General features: G+C 32.9%; 1 protein-coding gene across 1 annotated transcript in view; it reads left to right on the forward strand.

The window, feature by feature from the left end:
- The window catches only part of LOC123007464 (homeobox protein SIX3-like), a 21,891-nt gene extending 7,466 nt beyond the window's left edge, over nucleotides 1-14,425 (forward strand). Inside the window, exons 2-3 of the mRNA XM_044402775.1 lie at nucleotides 13,281-13,723; nucleotides 13,778-14,425. Of these exons, the coding sequence (XP_044258710.1) occupies nucleotides 13,281-13,723; nucleotides 13,778-14,013 (679 nt within the window). The 3' untranslated portion in view covers nucleotides 14,014-14,425. The remainder of the gene's footprint in view (nucleotides 1-13,280; nucleotides 13,724-13,777) is intronic.
- Nucleotides 14,426-18,134: the final 3,709 nt, after the last annotated feature.

The raw sequence follows: 18,134 nt of genomic DNA on the forward strand, positions 1-18,134 counted from the left end.
GTATTAATATTAGGATTATCATTCTACATTTTAGATATTGTTTTTATTTTATATTTTTTTTAACAAATGAAATCACCTTTTATCTCACCATATCTAAAAAATATTATGCAAATTTATGAAAATATTCCTCAACTTCATATTTCTTTGGAGACATTTATGAAATAGGAATTTTAATGTTGCATGGAGGGACTTGCTTTAAAAAATCGATATATTGTTTGGTATTTATTTCGTAGCTAAAATGTGTCGTCTTATGACAAGTCAATTTTGTTCCTGCAATAATATGATGTAGGTATCAATATTTAAATTTGGGGCATCCACATTTGGAGTGTTTGCCACGTTATCACCCTTTTAATCTCAACCGTTTCAAAACCATTTATTAATTCACCAAACCCATCCTCGTGCCTAATAACCATCCAGTGATCTAACATTTTCTTATCTTCATCATTCGCCTCGTTTTTTAATTTCAGAATCGATTATCCGAGCATGAGTGTAATTTTATTACCCCGGGTATGCATCACATGTTTCAACGCCTTTCATACCACCTAACATATTCAATTAAAGTCATCGATGATTGTTTTAAAATCTGTAGCATCTTCATTTAGATTAGATTGGAATGACTTGCATCCGCCGCAAAATAATTAAGAAAATATCAACGAGATAACATCACAATACGACAAATCCAACTGACGCGCATGTAACGGTAACGAGCCGTGACAAAAGTCCGGACTAGATGTGTCCGGAGCTTTTGTTTCTGGCACCTCCGGAGGGCTTTGTGTGTGTCGTTTATTTGTGTTTCGCGGTTTGTTTGGTTAGCGCTTCTCGTTTAGTGGTCAAGTCGATTGCTGATGGGTTCTTTTGTCCGCGACAGGACGGGTTTGAGACAATGGGTTTCTTCACTAAAACCGATCAAAATAAATAAATAGAGTTGAGAGGTTTATTAGCGAAAATTGCTGATTTGAATTGAAACAGCAAGTGAACAGTCTCTGCTTTCCGATGAAAAGCTACTCTAGACTGTATTTTGTTTACATAGGACACCCTCGTTTGTTTAGGAAATCGCCAACTCTGTTGTTCATAAACATACAATATGAAAGGACCGCGTAATGCTACCATTCTTGGGCTAATAACATTTCACAAAAACATTTATTTTTTCAATAAATTTGTCCGATCTGGAGCTCTTATAAATGTCACCCCAAGTCAAGACTCCCTCACTGTGGCTTGTGACACATGAAAGGTGGACTGTCCAACACAGCTCGTGTTAGTTATGATTGAATCTGAAAGTGATTGCAAGCCATTCTCGATCATTATGTGCAAAAATAAAAATTTTACGACACTCTTTAGAGAAAAATTGCAGTTACGTTACCGTGAACACTCGTAAACTCTAAAATAACAGCTTGTTGAAGTTACAGTATAACCGATTTAAACGTCGTTTAAAATTATTGATAGCGACGCTGGAGTTTAACGAGGACCCGTCATTGTGTTCAAATCTTTGTTCAATATTTACTGACAGGAAGAATTGTTTCTTGGATAAGACGAGAAAGCAATCTTCTCTAGTAGCAAAACAAACACAAAACGTGTCGTTTATACACAATAAGGAGTTGACGGCGACAACTCCTCGTCTTTGGTGGGAACGAAAAAATTAATTAATATCGATCAGCGGATGGCTTGATACGCAATGATTCTTTTTACTAATTAATCATTTTCTTTGCTAGCTTATGCTAATAAATATAGACGCAAGAAGTATGAACGGTTAGATTAACGGTAAAGCTCGATATGTTTTCCGTATGTGAATATTGGAGCAATATGTAAATATCACAATTATTATTGTTTAAATTATTTCAATTTTAATTTGTACTCATATTATATTGACTTATTATTGACTTTTTTAGTGCGTACATTTTTAAACACATCTGTTATTTTTTAACCTTTAAGAAGGTGGTGGAATTCAACTGATAGATCAAAACGTTACCAAGATTATTAATTTCAAAATCACAGTAAAAGAAAAACATCAGTATTTCGTATTGATTGTATGTTAACTGTTTATGTTAAAAATTATATTTACAAGTTAATTTTTTGTATCCCTAACAGTGTCCTGAGTAGTAATTTTTCTTCTTTTTTTTAAGAAAAATCATAAGACGTTACTTTCAAAATTATTTAGAAGCATTTACTTTAGTAATAACTGTAATTTGCAAAATTAATTGATTTAATCGAATGATAAATCAATGCAGGTCAACACACAACAAACATTCTATGTTAAAAGTTCTAGTTAGGTTAGTCTGCTGTAGTTAAAAAAATACATAGCAAAATACATAGTTCAAATTATGAAATCTTAATGAAACAAATTCACATTTGTCTAGGTTTTTATTGTTTCAAAGTTATTATTTTATTGTGATTTAAGCAAAAACGTTATTGCACAATATTGTATTTACAGACTATGTTCCAGCAAAGAATGTACCTAATTTAATTGCAGTGCCATTTTTTAGTTATGACTTTTGAAAGTTATTCAGAATTAATGTAGATACAGAATTTATACAAATCGTTCTTTGTATAAATACAATACTCAATACAAAATTGTTGTTACACAAAAATGTTACGTTACACTACAATTACAATTTTTATTTATTGATTTACAGAGTAGACCAAAATTTGCGGAACAGAATATTTTGTGACATACTCGTATTAACATACGGTGCTTTCAAAAAAACTTCTGATTTGTGTGACCTGTAATGTAGTAACAGAAGATATAAAACTTGACAATTTTCATGTCTTATGTCCATTTAAAGTCATAGAGAACATTGATCAGAAATTTGTTTAAGAGCATAGAAAGCACAGAAAACTGAAATCCATTTTGATATTTTTTGAGGTTTGACTATTTGGCTTTATTTTTTTTTATTTATTATAATTGTAGTTGTTGCTATATGTGTTTTTAAGTAAAAAGGCACAAAAACATTGATCATAAAACTTAAAAATGATGTTAAGCAGATCAACAAACTATAAACTCAGTAATCTCCTTGATCTAGATGCTAAATATGAGTAAAATGTGCCATATATTTGATAATATTTAAAAATTCGATAAACAAAAGAATTGGAAATTTCCAATTAGACTGCATTTTTGGGAATACTTCTAATACCATCTTTTTCAAAAGCATTGAAAAATAGCTTCTTCCTTCTCAAATATGTGCACCATCAATTTCCTTTTGATATGGTATAAATAGGCGGTCTCTTACATTCTTGCCAATTACTCTCGGTATTACCGGTGGCGCAGCGTTTGGAAGTTATAGTTGAAATTAAAATTTTGGATATTTTTGAGAGAGAGATACCGCATAAGAGCAAATAAAAACGCAAAGCGTTATATGTAATAAGAAAGAGAAAGAGTATAAAAACAAATAAGTAGGTAAACAAAGCATAAGTTGGTAAGGGAAAGCGCATAAAAAGCATAAGAGCTTTTTTCTATTTCGGTGTCACAAAGGGATTTTGTGCAACTGTTTTTAATTACACAAAATGCTCTTTGTGACACTGTTTTTAGAAACATTTTATGCTACATTTTTACCATCACTTTTTACATAGGTAAGTTCCCTCTAAACTCCATCTCTGGCTGCGCCACTAGGTATTACCCTGTGATCTAAATGTTTTCTTTTTGAAAATTTACGAAAAAGACTCGTTACTCCACTTGATGGCATCGTGGCATATTTTGGTTTTTATTGTCGCTGGCACTTGACATTTTTCTCCGGGGCGCAGTTTCTGAAACATCCTGCATACGCAAAATAAGAAAAGTGTTGTTGGTGCTGTGTTCTGGCACTTTTCATATTATTAAGAATTTTTCCTGTTCATTTTCTCTATTGTCCACTTTCCCTCGGTAATTGCTTTTTTCCTCAGCATGTATCGTCGTGAAACAAAACGTTCCAGCTGAGCTTTGGCACGATGTGTTGATGACAAATGAGCCGGTGACCTTCCTCAGCAGGACCACGAACCTACCTAATGAAGCCTCCTGTCTCAGAGAGAGGCGATTGCCGCCCTATAACACCGATAAATGTGGTCGTCAGTTGTTGATAGCTCTATCCGTCACCACACAATACCCGAATGACAGCCGAATAACACGTGGTCGAGAACAATACCGGACATAATACAAACTGATTAATAAAAGATCATTACCGCATCCGAAGAATGTTTAACCATTATCTCACCTTCGCCTGACGTTTACAACGATAAATCGCCGACAATAATTACACCGACGGTTATAAATTACCATTCCGGTACATCTGGACGAGAATCGCGAGAAAAGTTTCTTTTGCTGCTGCTACGCGGAAATAAGGAGACGATCGATAAATCGCGGCGAGGCAAAGCTGCGTTTAAACCAGACAAAAAGACATACGTTGAAACAGTGAAACTTATTGAAAAATTGATCGACAAAACTCCGGTGCTTTCACACGCCTCGCTGACATTTGAATCAATTCGAGTTAAAATCGACAACAAAACCAGCATGATATGAGTGAACGCTATTGTATTATGGAAACACAAAACGCCCTTTTAAAGGGACTATTAACAACCCTTCTCTATTTCAGAATTAATCTCGAGGAATTGTTATTCTTTTCCAGTCTATTGTTTTTTGCCCTCTCTGTAAAATTACACAAGTTAAAATTGTATGAGTATGCGTCGATACAATAGCGATTGACTCGTAATAGAAATACAGAATGTCGGAAGTCGAGTGGTTATTGTGATTATTATTCGTGACTGTGGGAATTTCGTCCTGACACTTGAAATAATTCATTTTGAAAATTTCGTTCATGCCGAATGAGAAATTTAATATCATAGAGTAAAACAGCATTCATTAAAATTTTTGATAAACAATATCTGACAAGTTAAGCCAATTGTGAACGATCCAACTCGAACCTCCACAATGAAACATTCAGTTTGCTTTTGAACTGGCGCTAAATCAAATTTAAAATTTATACCCTACACTCTTTGATACTGTGAATCCTTTGTACTGTTGACGGATTTAGTTTGGATTTTTGTTTGTATGAGGGTTGATTGCTTTCGCAAATATCTTGATAGAAAGAGTACTAAATGAGATGCATGAGGGGACGGTGCTCACTCCACGACTAAATTGTATCGATGCTTCACTATTTAATTAACATTGTTATACATATTTCACGGTAATGCGTGTGCGTGTCCATCTAAATTAATCTCCATTGAAACGCCTGATATTTGAGCTGACTGCCAGGGATTACTGTTTAATTTTCAAGACTAGTTATAATCTAGTTCACTGATTCCCAGGCGGTTTTTGATGAGTCAATGATGATTTTACGGAAACTTGTTCGCATACAAATAAAAATTGAAATAACACACATTATCAAAAAATATTCGTAATTGGTTTTTGGTATCTACTTCCTACTATTTTTTATTTTTATCGACAAACATATTGTTTAATTATTAAATTGTAGACTATACTTAAACGATTTCACCTTTACTTTTGCGATGATAATTTAATGTCAATGATTTCTTGCCTAAAGTAATATTTTAATATCCCTCAACATGGCTAATTAAATTTTCTAAAATGTATTTTTATTTTTTAATTAGCATTTTGATATTGAAGCACTTATTCTCTCATGAATTGTAGAATCACTAGAATAATATAATAATGATAATAAATTTTGTTTTTGCAACACTAACGTTTTATACTGTTTCTATTGTGCATTAGAGCTTGCTTGTTATGTTGCCGTTAAAATACGCTTCATCTATAAAGTAAGTCGTTAACAGCAACGTATCTTATGAGTCTATAAAACACGCTGATGCATATTTTTTGTCAGTTTTGGAATTATTTTGACATACTTCTTTATAATAATTTCTGTATTTAGTAAAATTTCTGATTTAATATTAGTGTTGCAAAAAATCTTGAAGACAACACGAGTTTTGTATAGTTTAAAAATCTCAGCCTATTAAATTTTCGCTCCCTTCGGTCGCTCGAATTTAAACTCCGACCCCTATTTTTAAACTGTCTATAAAACTCTAGTTGTCTTAATAGCTATTTTCCAACACTAATACCTTATACTGTTTCTATGGTGCACTTAAGCTTACCTCTTATATGTTGCCGTTAATAGATATATGCGTCGTGAATAACAACAAATTTTATAAGTTACAACATATACCTTTTTCTTGGAATTTGTCATTATTTTAACAAAGTTCTTTATAATAATTTCTGAATTTAGTAAAATTTCTGATTCAATATTAGTGTTGCAAAAAACACAAGTTTTATTGCTTAAAACTCTTGTTGTCTTAATAGCTATTTTTGAAACAAAAACATATTAACTACATAGATACAATATTTTTTTTTTTAGTAAAGTTAGATATCAACAGGGTAATATAACGAGTGATTTAAAAATGTATAGCATAATACATACAAAATACCTTTCAACAAATGAGAATAGATAACACAATATTTATTGACCCTCCTCAAAGTAGGTATACCTACCTACCTATACCTACTTCATTTTTGTACCGATGCTTGTAAAGCTGTAATTTTTCTATTTTTTGAGGTCGGTCAATAAATACTGTGATTACTGTGCTATTTATTCTCATTCGTAGAGGGGTATTTGTAATTCAAATTATGCCACACATTTTTTAATCACCCGATATAACGTATTTTAAAATTGTAGTTTAAGTAATTAGAGATGTTTTGGGGAGTGCGAATAAAAGTAAGAGTGAAGAAGTAAAAACAGGTGTTGATTATTGGTCTGTTGTTAATTTCTTCTCTCAAACACATTATCATTTTTGATATTTTTAAAAATAAAACTTATCTTTCTTATCCAAGTTTTGTAATTTTTGTCTATATTGTAATCATTATATGTAATACTACAGATTTCTGACGTTGGACTTTCCAGAAGCATTTAAATCACCAAAAAGAGACTTAAAGAAACTGAATTTTTACGGCTTTAATTCTATATCATCACATGAAAACGCGTAGGTACCTAATAATTTTCTATTTATTATTAGTAATATTTTGTTTTTTTAAATTTAAGTATTTTAATTTATCGCTGGAAAATTAATAACAGTAATTTTTTCTAATTTATTTAAACTAAATTAAAAAATTATACCACATCTATTGTACAGAGCGCTTAAAAAGTGGCTCACCAACTCAATAAAAGATGGTAGGTTTATATAGAAATGTTTTTTTAATTTAAGTTTTTGAATATTTGATTTTCAAAATCATAAAAAATTATCACAAATATAAAAACCTGTAAAGTTCCTGAAAACTAAAATGAAGGAATTGCCCCAAATGCTAAGAAAATTTGATTTTTTAAATGTTGTAATAAAGTTTGTTTCAAAATGTTATGCAGTTTTTTTTACTGTGGCAGCGATTTACAAATTAGGATTCAAAATTGCCCCAATGTTGGGGTCTATGAAAATGAACTCGTACTATATCGCACACAGAACAGTGAATCATAGCGAGTATCAACGATAATAGAGTTGTAACTTTGTTAGGGTTTAGCTGAGGGCAGTCGTCTAACGTTGGTAGAATTGAATTCCGTGGTAGCTGCACAATTCAGTCAAAAAAGCAACTGTCAATGTCTGATTAAAGAGTGAGTGGTTCCAAAGACCGGATTAAAACCGATGTTATCGTACGAATGACAATGCAAGTTCGGTCCCAGGGTTGAGAAAAACAAACGAGGCTCGGTGGCGCCAAACTTCCGGCAAGGCTGCCAACATATGTGGAATATCACTAGTAGGTAAAATAGAACTACCCCAGATTGAATTACTGTGCACACAAAAATATGTACTTGTCTATTATTTAACTAAACAAACTGTTAAAGTGTTTTCAAATACGTCTTGAGAAAGTTTCGAGGGGTTTGTGCAAATATTTTGACTGGGAGTTGAAGATAAAAAATGGGATAAAATTGGCCGGTACTTGAAATAAACCACAACGTAATTACAAAGAGCGGCATGAAATGTTCTATATTCATTTCAAGCTTGTAATTTGAGCCGTCGAAAGGGGCTCATTTATCCGGTAGATTTGATCAGCTTTTCTTTAATTTTCAGCACGGTCGAGTCTCAAATTACGGCGTGTTTAACCGACATGTGATACGATATGGCATAGGTATACGGGTTTTTGGGCAATTTTTATTTTTCGCCGAGCAGATTTTGTTGTTTATGGTCTAGGGCACTAATTTGTTGCTTTGCATCCGTAATTTTATACTAATTATCTATGCTCAAATCAATTAAATTTACATCAAAACTAGTAAGTAAATAGTAGGATCTAGTACGGTGAAGGCTTAATGAGGATTAATGTGAAACTAGTTTTATCTTTATTAATTACACATGTAAGAGATATCCTTCTTGTTACGAATCACACGTTTTTAGTCGAGCGTGATACAAGTTACTAAATATGTGAACTTAATTGCTATGGGAAAATAACCCCGATATCACTAAAAACTTGATTAAATCATTACAAGTGGATTATTATTTTTATCACTGACAGATTCTGTGTCACCGGAAAATTAAGTACTTAACGGAAATTTATTACATGTTGCTAATCCGGTTAGAGACGATCTTCTCGTCTATTGCATTCAAAAGTATGCGCCAATTGTTATTTTTTTCTTTCTCTTCAGATTTTTCCAATATTAAACAATACTGTTTAAATCTTTCCATGTTTTTAACCAAATTCTTTCAAATAATAACAATTAGCTTAAACTTTTTAATGTGTTGATTCTTTTTTATCTTGTTTACGGCATTTTTTTCTCATTTGGAAATTTACGACCAAATTATTGAACAGTATGATGTAAATAATCCTTATACGTATTTTATACAATAGCTATATGTAATATAATAATTATTTTTTAATGAATAAATAATTAAAACATCACAAAAATCTGCAAGTTATTGTGACCTAGCCCCAGGTCCTGTAGTTTTTTTATAATTTTTTAAACAAACATACGTAGGCGGCTCGTAGTTTGAGTATATGGGGGCAATTACAACAACAAAAACTACAATTTATTTATAATAGCATACAGGAAGAGTTGTAAACATTGAACCGGTTTGTTTTTTATTATTTATACCTACATAAAGTGTGATCGCAATAATGAAATAATTTTTGTTACAAAATACAAAGTACCTACAGTTGCGGAATTAAAATTTCGGGCAGTACTTTTCTGTCACTTAAAAAAGTTCACTGTAAATCTCGCTGTAAACTTCCTTTTACTGTCATCATGACTGACATTTGACAATTTCTGTAGGTGACGTTATTTTTGAAATTAAATAGCTAAGTCAAAATGACATAAACATGACAAGTGTAAAAAATGAATGAGGTTATTAATGTAAAGGTTGTTTTAGAGTTTACATTATGAAAATGACAATACTGATCGAAATTTTAATTCCGCAACTGTACATACAGGGTGCTTCAGGACTCGCGCCCCAGAGAAAAATGTCATGTAAGATACGACACCAGAAATATGGAAAAAATGTTTAAAAAATTCTATCTGTCAAAAAAGTTTGACATTTATTTTTTGACATTTGACATTTTTTTATTTCTATTTAATGATAGTGATGATCTTGTATTTTTTTTATAATTATTTACTAAAACTACAAAAATTTTGCTAATAAAAGCCACAAATAACATTAAACAGGATACATCCACATTTAGGATACATCCACATTTTTCTAGGTACCTTTTTGTACAAAAATTAAGTTATTACAATTTGTAGATCAGATTTTTCAACTCAAGCAATGACAAAACTAGACTCTAGTTTCTTCACTATACATATGTTCTATTTCGAATTTTTTTCAATTTTTTTCAAAATGAACAAATATTGGTATAGACGCCATTTGGTCTGTCTTTATGACAACTCATTTTATTTCACGATTTGGGTGAATTTGTCTTCGTTTCCTAAACAAACCACCCCTCTCACCAAGTCGTTCTCAAACAGGCGTAATGAGCCCAAATTCCATGTTAATACCCTTCGAGGTTTTAAAGTAACTTCCAGCTTACTGTTTCCCTTGTCAGAAGCTTGTCATATTAAAACTGACGTTCTGACAGGTCGAAAATCTCTCGTCAGACTTTCCTCCCCAAAAAATGGATCAATCCGCGTTATTATCTCAGCCTGGTATCATCGCACGAGGCGTGGTAGTGAAAAAATTCGAACAAAAGCGGCCATGTTGTCTAAATGGATATGTCGCGTTTGTTTCCATGGCCTGCGCCGCTGTACAAAGGGCACTGCATCGATACATGGTAATTAGGGCGGTACTCCAGTCATATGATACCATCGCTAAATTTGAATACTAAATGCACCTAGAAGCGAGTATGACTTAATATTTTATTTTCTAGCATGATTGTGCCGTTTGTGGGGGGCTTGAAAGTGATCTCTTTCGAAGCTTTTGTGCCCCGGGAGCAATTATGGGACAAACAAAGCTGAGGAAGAATGCGAGCAGATCGGTTTCATTCAGTTTTAGAAAAATGCGGGAGCATTTCTGAACCCATGGTGTAACATGAGCGGCCTTTTGTCAGGATCTGCTAATAGTCAAATAGGTAGATTGTTCGAATACAGATGGGTCAAATACTGAACGCTTCGCGAGAGTTATTCTCTTCGAATAATTAGAAGTCGCTCATGTGTGCATGTATCAAGAGAACAAAAGCGATTAAAGTCATTGTCTATACGAAGCGTAATAATTTGCAATATATCTTCACTGTAATGTTCGGTCTTTGAAGGCAGTCGATGTTAACAGGCTATTCTCTAAACAAACTCGATTAGCATTAGCCAGGTCTCGTTACACACCCCGAAGCGTTCATTTCAATACCTAATCGAGTTAATTCGGTGTATGAGTTTTGGTAGCGGCGACGAAAGATGTGGTAGAACCCGACTTAATATCAACCACAACCTCTTTCAGCCCGAAATAATCAAATAAAAATTTCATTAAGCCAACGATCAGAATTTAATCAAAACAACAGTACACAAACTACAGAAATAAACAAACAGGAATAAAGTATTCTATTTAATAGAAGATAGTTTTTTGTAACTTTTTAAAGCGTGTAGTAAATCTGACAACAGTGCGGCTGAATAGTTTGAGGAAGCTTGAGAAAAAAATTCGTAAATATTCGGAGTTGTTTTCAGTCTATTGAAATTGTGATTAAAATTTGTTATTATGGTATCAATCCCAATATTCGTAGCTTTAACAAAACTACAAAAAAACAAGATTGAGATATTAATTAATTAGTTAACTTAAAAGCAATTTTAATCTAATATTTTTTCCGAAATCATCACTAAAGTTAGATAAAATTGACAGTAAAGAGTTTTAAATCGGCATTAAAGGTTCTCATTATTTTTCAATTTTGTTGCGAACATTACGAACAGTGTATAGTCAGGTTACTGCTAACGTGTTTACGTGTATGAGAAATATTTTTTTTGAGAACATACTCGTAGAGTTACTCGAAAAAATGCTGAATATAATATTTTAGAACAATTTAAAAAAAAACTCTAATTTATACAACGTGAAATCTAAATTTTCAGTAATTCATAACATTTATTTTGGCAATATGTATCGGGTCTTTTTTAAAATTCGACGTCAAAGTCGGCTTTTTTCAAAATTGAATGAATCCACCAAGATTACCAAGATTAAGATTACCAATGAAGATGGTTAATTTTGTGCATACTAAAATTGTAATTGTAAAATTATATTGGTTTGTTTATATGTTCATAGTGTGTTCACAACGAGCTTGTCACGGCCAACTGCGACATCGAATTTTAAAAAAGACCCGTTATACTTGCCTATAGTACCTACAAAAGAAGAAAAGAGTAAACAAACAACGACCAAAAAAATATATACAACAGTGGTTAATGTAGGTAATACTCGTATTGCAATAAAAAATGTAAGAAGATAGTACTTGTTTAAATATACAAAATGTTTCAAGCTATTGAGTTTGGAAAATAGGTATTTTATCTTTAATTAAAAAAAAATCAGTTATACCTAATACCACTAGTCAAAAATTGTTCAATATTTTTATAAATGGTTTTTTTTGAAAAGTAGGTAGGAATTTTATCTTTAAAGTAAAAAAATATTCTGTTATAATTTAAATTTGTTTGTCGTTTTAAAGTATCTGGGATACCTAATAACAATAACAAATCTCTTTCAACAATTTTGGACTGTTTTGAAAATGTGGAAAACAAAATAGATATTATGTAATAGAAAATTTAAAGCATCTTCGACATTTTAAAAATGTGTATTATTTTCAAGGGATGCACTCGCCCTGATGCACCCACGTAGTCGACGCTCGTGATAACTTCATACTGTAAAGGCTAATTTCATAATAGACTTTCTTTTGGTTTAGAATGTGAGATTTTTCAAAATCATAGCAACTACGGGTATAACATTTCAAACACTACTCAACTTAATGGATAATGGTTTTCAAATTCGATTATAAAATCGGTCCCTAAACTAATAATACTATATTATTCAACAACTATATTATTCATAATGATGGCTAATAATAGTTATTATGTACGAGTAGAATAAGACGTTTTATCTACGATTTTTTAATAAAATACTTTCTACTTACAAAACTTATATTTGTTATAATGACAGATCTGTGACTTATGATGATAAGTCACGGATGTAACGCCGGCAACCAACACAATATTGACAAACTGTGACTTATGACAAGTGTGAATTATGAGTAGCATAATGTATTTGTAGTTAGGTAAATAACAAACATATTATTTAATAATCGTAGAAAAATCTGTTTTTTACACTTTGATTACATTTTAGCAAAAGTTGTAAAAACTAGTTGACAACAAATGGCCTGAATTTCAGAGAAAAAAACGAACCTACTAGGTTTCCAGAGAAGTAGTTGTTCTCTGTTCAAAATAATTAGTTTCTTAAAATTTGAATGCTGGAACTGTCATTCTAATGACAATTTTAATGGACTACAACAGAAAATGTTTAAAAACCATTGAATGCATTTGTAAAAAATGCAATGGAAATTGCTGCGTGCTGCTGGCTAAGCAAGATACACCGAAAAAATATCAATCCCAAAGCATTACTTGCTGCACTTACTTTAGTCAATCTATGATTTGAACTAGAAATTACTTAATACCAACATCAACAACAGCTAGATCACATAATGTCTAGAAAGTCTAGTAATGCGAGCTCTAAAGATTTTTGTCGTTGATGAGTTAGTAAAAAAAAAAGATTCTTGACTTGTTTATCAAATGAAAAATTTTTTTGGGTGATTTATTAAGTTTTAACCAATTTATTGGTTGCATTTTTCGCACTTCTTAAGTTTCCATTTTTTTCCCCAGAATGCAGCAGCAGCAGCTCGCCGCGCAGTTGGCCCACCACGGCGGCAGTGGTCGTCAGCCGCCCCTTAGCCCCACGCCGTCTGACAGCGACTCGGACATCTCCCTCGGAGCGCACTCACCCCCCATTTCATCCCCAGGTCCTATGCGTTTCTCCAACTCTCCAACACCCATAACCAGTTTTCGTTTCGGCCCTCATTCCCCCGGCCCCATGCCCCCCCAATTCCGCTTCGGCAATCACTCCCCGCCCGGCTTCCGTCAAGACCGCAAATCGAGGAACTCGTCCCCAATCAACGTCGACACCACATCGAATTACAATAATTCAGCTGTCAATTTGAGATTAACATCGAACGAGTCGCCCATCGACGTCGATTCCACGCAGGAGAAGAGTCACAGCCCCATAAGGGTGGACAGCTCGCCACCACCGATGAATTTGAGGATACACAGTAAGAGTTTTCTTCAATTCTGTTATGTTTTTTTAATTTTTGGGGTGTGTTTAGGTGATAATACGAAAATTGAGACGCCACTGGCGCTGCGTCTGACGTCGAGTCATCAGCTGACGACGCCTTTAAGAATCCAAGTGGCGTCGCCGAACCGGATGGCAGTGCCGCCGTCGCCGCCTCACACAAGCCTGCACCTGGGGACCCCCCATGGAGGTATAGTTAGAATAGCACCGCCGAGTCCCTCCAATCCCCCCGTGCTTCATCGGCCTTTCTCGCCGCCGAGACTGACGTGATATATACCGTACGAATGGGAGGAGAAACTGTGAATATTTAAAAACTTTATTCGGATTTTTGCTGCAATATTTCATTATTTATTGACACTTGCTTTTAACTAAATTGTGTATATGAAGTATACGTGTGCGAGCGAACTAATTTATGGACTCTATCAATTCTGTGTTCAGTGGCAATTTGTAGATTGTATATGGCATTAACTATATTTCAATTTATAATAGATGAATTTAGTCAAAATGCACTGAACGATGACTTTTTAAGTACCTAATTCACCTTCTTGACAGTAAATATTGTATTTTTCGGTCATGATTGATGAGGTTCAGTGTTTCAGCATTGTATAGAAAAAGAAAAGGCATGTTCGCATATTATTTTTTTGTAGATATATATATTTTATTTTAAGGCGATTTTATTGATTTCTCGATTGTATATAAAATACATATTACACAATGACATTATACTTGTGGTGTTTCATTTTCCGATATTTCCTCTTCGAAGAAAATTACGCGCAGACCTGTTATTATATTCTGAATACAGTCACTTGACAATAAAAGTAAACTGTCGACGATTTTTCTTTCAGTTGACATTTTAATTAGGTAAGTAATCGATTTTCCAACAACCTCATATTTTGCGACACATTATTAAAAAAAGGTTTTAAAACAAAATATAAAGCTAATAAATTGACTCAGAGAGTCTCTAAACACCGAAGAACTAAGACACTTCAGCAAAACACTGAAAATAACTATTCAAATGGTTATGGACAGTCAAAGTAATTATACAGAGTGTCCCAGAAATCACTGAACGGAGAGACAAGACAAGACAAACGTAATGCCAAACAACTTCTCCGTCACGAAATATACATACAGGGCGTTAAAAAAATTGTAAAATATTTAAGGAGGTATAATATTATGGACCAAAATAAACAAAAATAAATATGGGTCTGCAAAGTAAGGGTTTCGGAGATATCGAACGTGAAAATTGTAGGAATGTATACTAGCTCCTCTTTTTTGTTTGAACAGATTGCAAATAAATGTTTTAAAAAACGAATAATCTTCGATATCTCCGAAACTGTTACTTTGCGGACCCATGTTTATTAGGACGTTTTTGTATGTTTTGGTCCATACTATTACCTCCGGAAATATTTTACAATCGTTTTTTAACACCCTGTATAACACTTGTTTCAAATAGTAATAAAAGTTAAGGTTAAATTAATTACTTTAAAGTAATTACGTTAAAGTAATTACTTTTTGCATATAGGTAACAGTAAAAAAAAGTGGTACTTAACAACTATAAATTTACACGAAAAACAAAGTTTTAACTTAGGTTTCCCACAACAATTTGAAACAGACTTTACACCCAAACAAAATGTATAAGTTATGAACCGACCTATTATATATTTTGGTATGCAGTATACCTAGAGATCAATTAAAATATTTTTTTTTTATTTTAGTTTAAAGATAAACAGTCATGTCCTTTAGCGTTTCATTTCCATAATGACACCCCCGTCTGCCACCCTTCAGTCGTAATGACCCTTTTATTTTTTCCACGTCAACTAAAAAGTATTACTGGTGTAAATGTTTTGATCAATATTAGTCCAGCTTTCATTCAAACCGTAATTGCGAATGGTAATTTATCACCGGTGATCGTATCAACAACCCATTGGTCAACTTCACCCACATTGCAGCTAATCACCAGATTTTTCGATTACCTAATCTAGTGTAGTCCAAATCTGGGACGCGACAAAAGGGGCGTGTCATAGTCAACAACAAGGACCAATCGCGCGTCTAGTTTAGCACCCAATGAAACTGATACCTCGGTTGGCTTCGCGGCCGGCGCAAGACCGCGATATCGAGACACACTCGGAATCAATTTCTCTCCAAAAGCAAAAAAACCGGGATTTGAATCAGCAGCTCTTTGTTTGTCCACTCGAAGTCTCGGTTTTCAAACCACTCCAAACAACAAGTCAAATAAAACTAAACAATGAGGCAGCAACATTCTTGCCTCTCATCCATTGACAGACGCATTAGCTTGGGATCTTGATTCGGCCTAATGCACACTTCGTGGTGGATTCTTTCCGATGAGTGAAGCGTTAGTGACACCCCGACTTTTTTCCTTTTGTTGGGTCTTAAGGGGAGATACCAACGATAGGTGAGAACAGTAGCCGACGGTGTCACTCCGGATTTGGTCAAATAACCGGAAAAAATCACCGGAATATCGAATAATTAAATCGGTAGAGTGTTATTAAGACCGGGAGTGGTCGACGTGTTAGATAAACACGACAGATAAAATACATTTACTTACAATAACATTTTGGGTGAAAAGGAGCAGCTGGCGTACCAGGTGCCACCATTAACAAAAATGCTCACTTTTACTTATTAATTTCGAAAATTAACACAATTTTTTAACCTGGGATATGTTACAAGAGCTTTTAGGATGCATAGCTGTGTGAGGATAGATATTGTGTTAATGGAGACGCAGTTGTCGTATCGACGTATCGGTGGTTAGGTAAACAGTGATTATGTGAGAGCAATGTGCTGGAAATAATCCTCAGCTAATGCCATTGCTGAAGGATTAGGACCACAGTTCGCACCTCTGAAGGTACACTGAATGAATATGAATAATGGACTGTTCTTCACAATACTGCCACCGGAAGAGGTTTAGCTATGGTAATTTGTGTTTTGTGGATTGTTATACCGGTAACACTACAAAACGAGGATTTTTCCAAAGCGAAACGCATCATTATGACAAAATTTGTAACTCGTTTGGGTGGAAATGACGTAGTAATCTGGGTCAATAATATGACAACAGCAGAAATAATAACTATCTGAAATCTGTTAAGCTGCTCCAGTGCCAAAGTTTCTCAATTTAATAATAATAACAATATTATATTTAGAATATGTCTCATTTTTAAACACGGTAAACTAAAGATAATATTAACTAAAATGTAAATAGGTAGATACTCAAATTATTATTAATTTATGTTATTAACAAACTATTGTTCTAAGAAGAAAAAATTCAGAGGTCTCTACACCAGATGCGCTATAGGTATAGGTTGGTGTACGTAATAAATTCAATAAATTCACTATTTAGTTCAATTGTATTAAAAAGTTAAAAATTGTTTGTTAGATTTTTTGAACCATTCAGAATCAAGTGATGCAACAGTTTGCTTTGTACGTAGATTCAAAAAACATCTGCTTTTTGCATTTTTTTCATTTATAACTTAATAAAACAATAAAGTTTGTTTTACCTGTGTAGACATTAATATAGGTACAAAAATAATACTTATACTAAAAAAAAAACAAGTAAATTCGTACAAATACATATATAAAATGTGTGGATGGTATATAGAGTGTCTTTAAAATAAGTGATCAAATTTTATTCAGTAGAAAATCTCTTCAAGATAAACGACGTTTCTTTCCATCATAATGTATTATGTGTTTTCAATTTGTTTTGCAATTTTGTGGTCTCATAGATTTTAAATAAATAACCAGGCAGTAACCACTGCCCTTGACAAGTCTTCTCCAGCTGCGGAAAAAAAAATACACTTTAAGTAACTATTACTAAATTCAGAAACTAACTGTTGTCAAGTTATGTAAAACTTGACAAAATGCCAAGATATGTATGTCAATTACAACGTATTTTATAGAAGAGTCTATATGTATATTAACAGCAACATAAGAAGTAAGCTTAAATGCACCATAGAAACAGTATAAGATATTAGTGTTAGAAAAACGTTTATTATTATTATTATTTTTTGTATTGTTGGTTTTTATTTTTTTATGTTTGCCTCTTTGTATCTTTTGAGTGATTTCTTCATTGGCAGAAACTAATCGAACTCCTTTTGATTGATTTTTTTATGTTTGCCTCTTTGTGTTATTTGAGTGATTTTTTCATTGGCAGAAACTAATCGAACTTCTTTTGATTTTGCGTTCGATGAGAAAAAAAAATAAATCGATAAAGTCACCAGTCACAATCGTTAATACCAAAGTACATACCTACTTATAATTTTTATATGTATACAGAGTGATTTTTATCCCACAGTAAGAAATTAATGCAAGTAAAAAATATGAAATAACTTTTAACGGTTTTTTATACTTTTTTGTAAAATTAAAAAAAATCCTATTCT

Source organism: Tribolium madens, unplaced genomic scaffold, assembly GCF_015345945.1.
Source record: "Tribolium madens isolate multiple individuals breed KSU strain unplaced genomic scaffold, Tmad_KSU_1.1 Scaffold_3;HRSCAF=73;Tcas5.2_LG2, whole genome shotgun sequence".
Lineage (NCBI taxonomy): Eukaryota > Metazoa > Arthropoda > Insecta > Coleoptera > Tenebrionidae > Tribolium > Tribolium madens.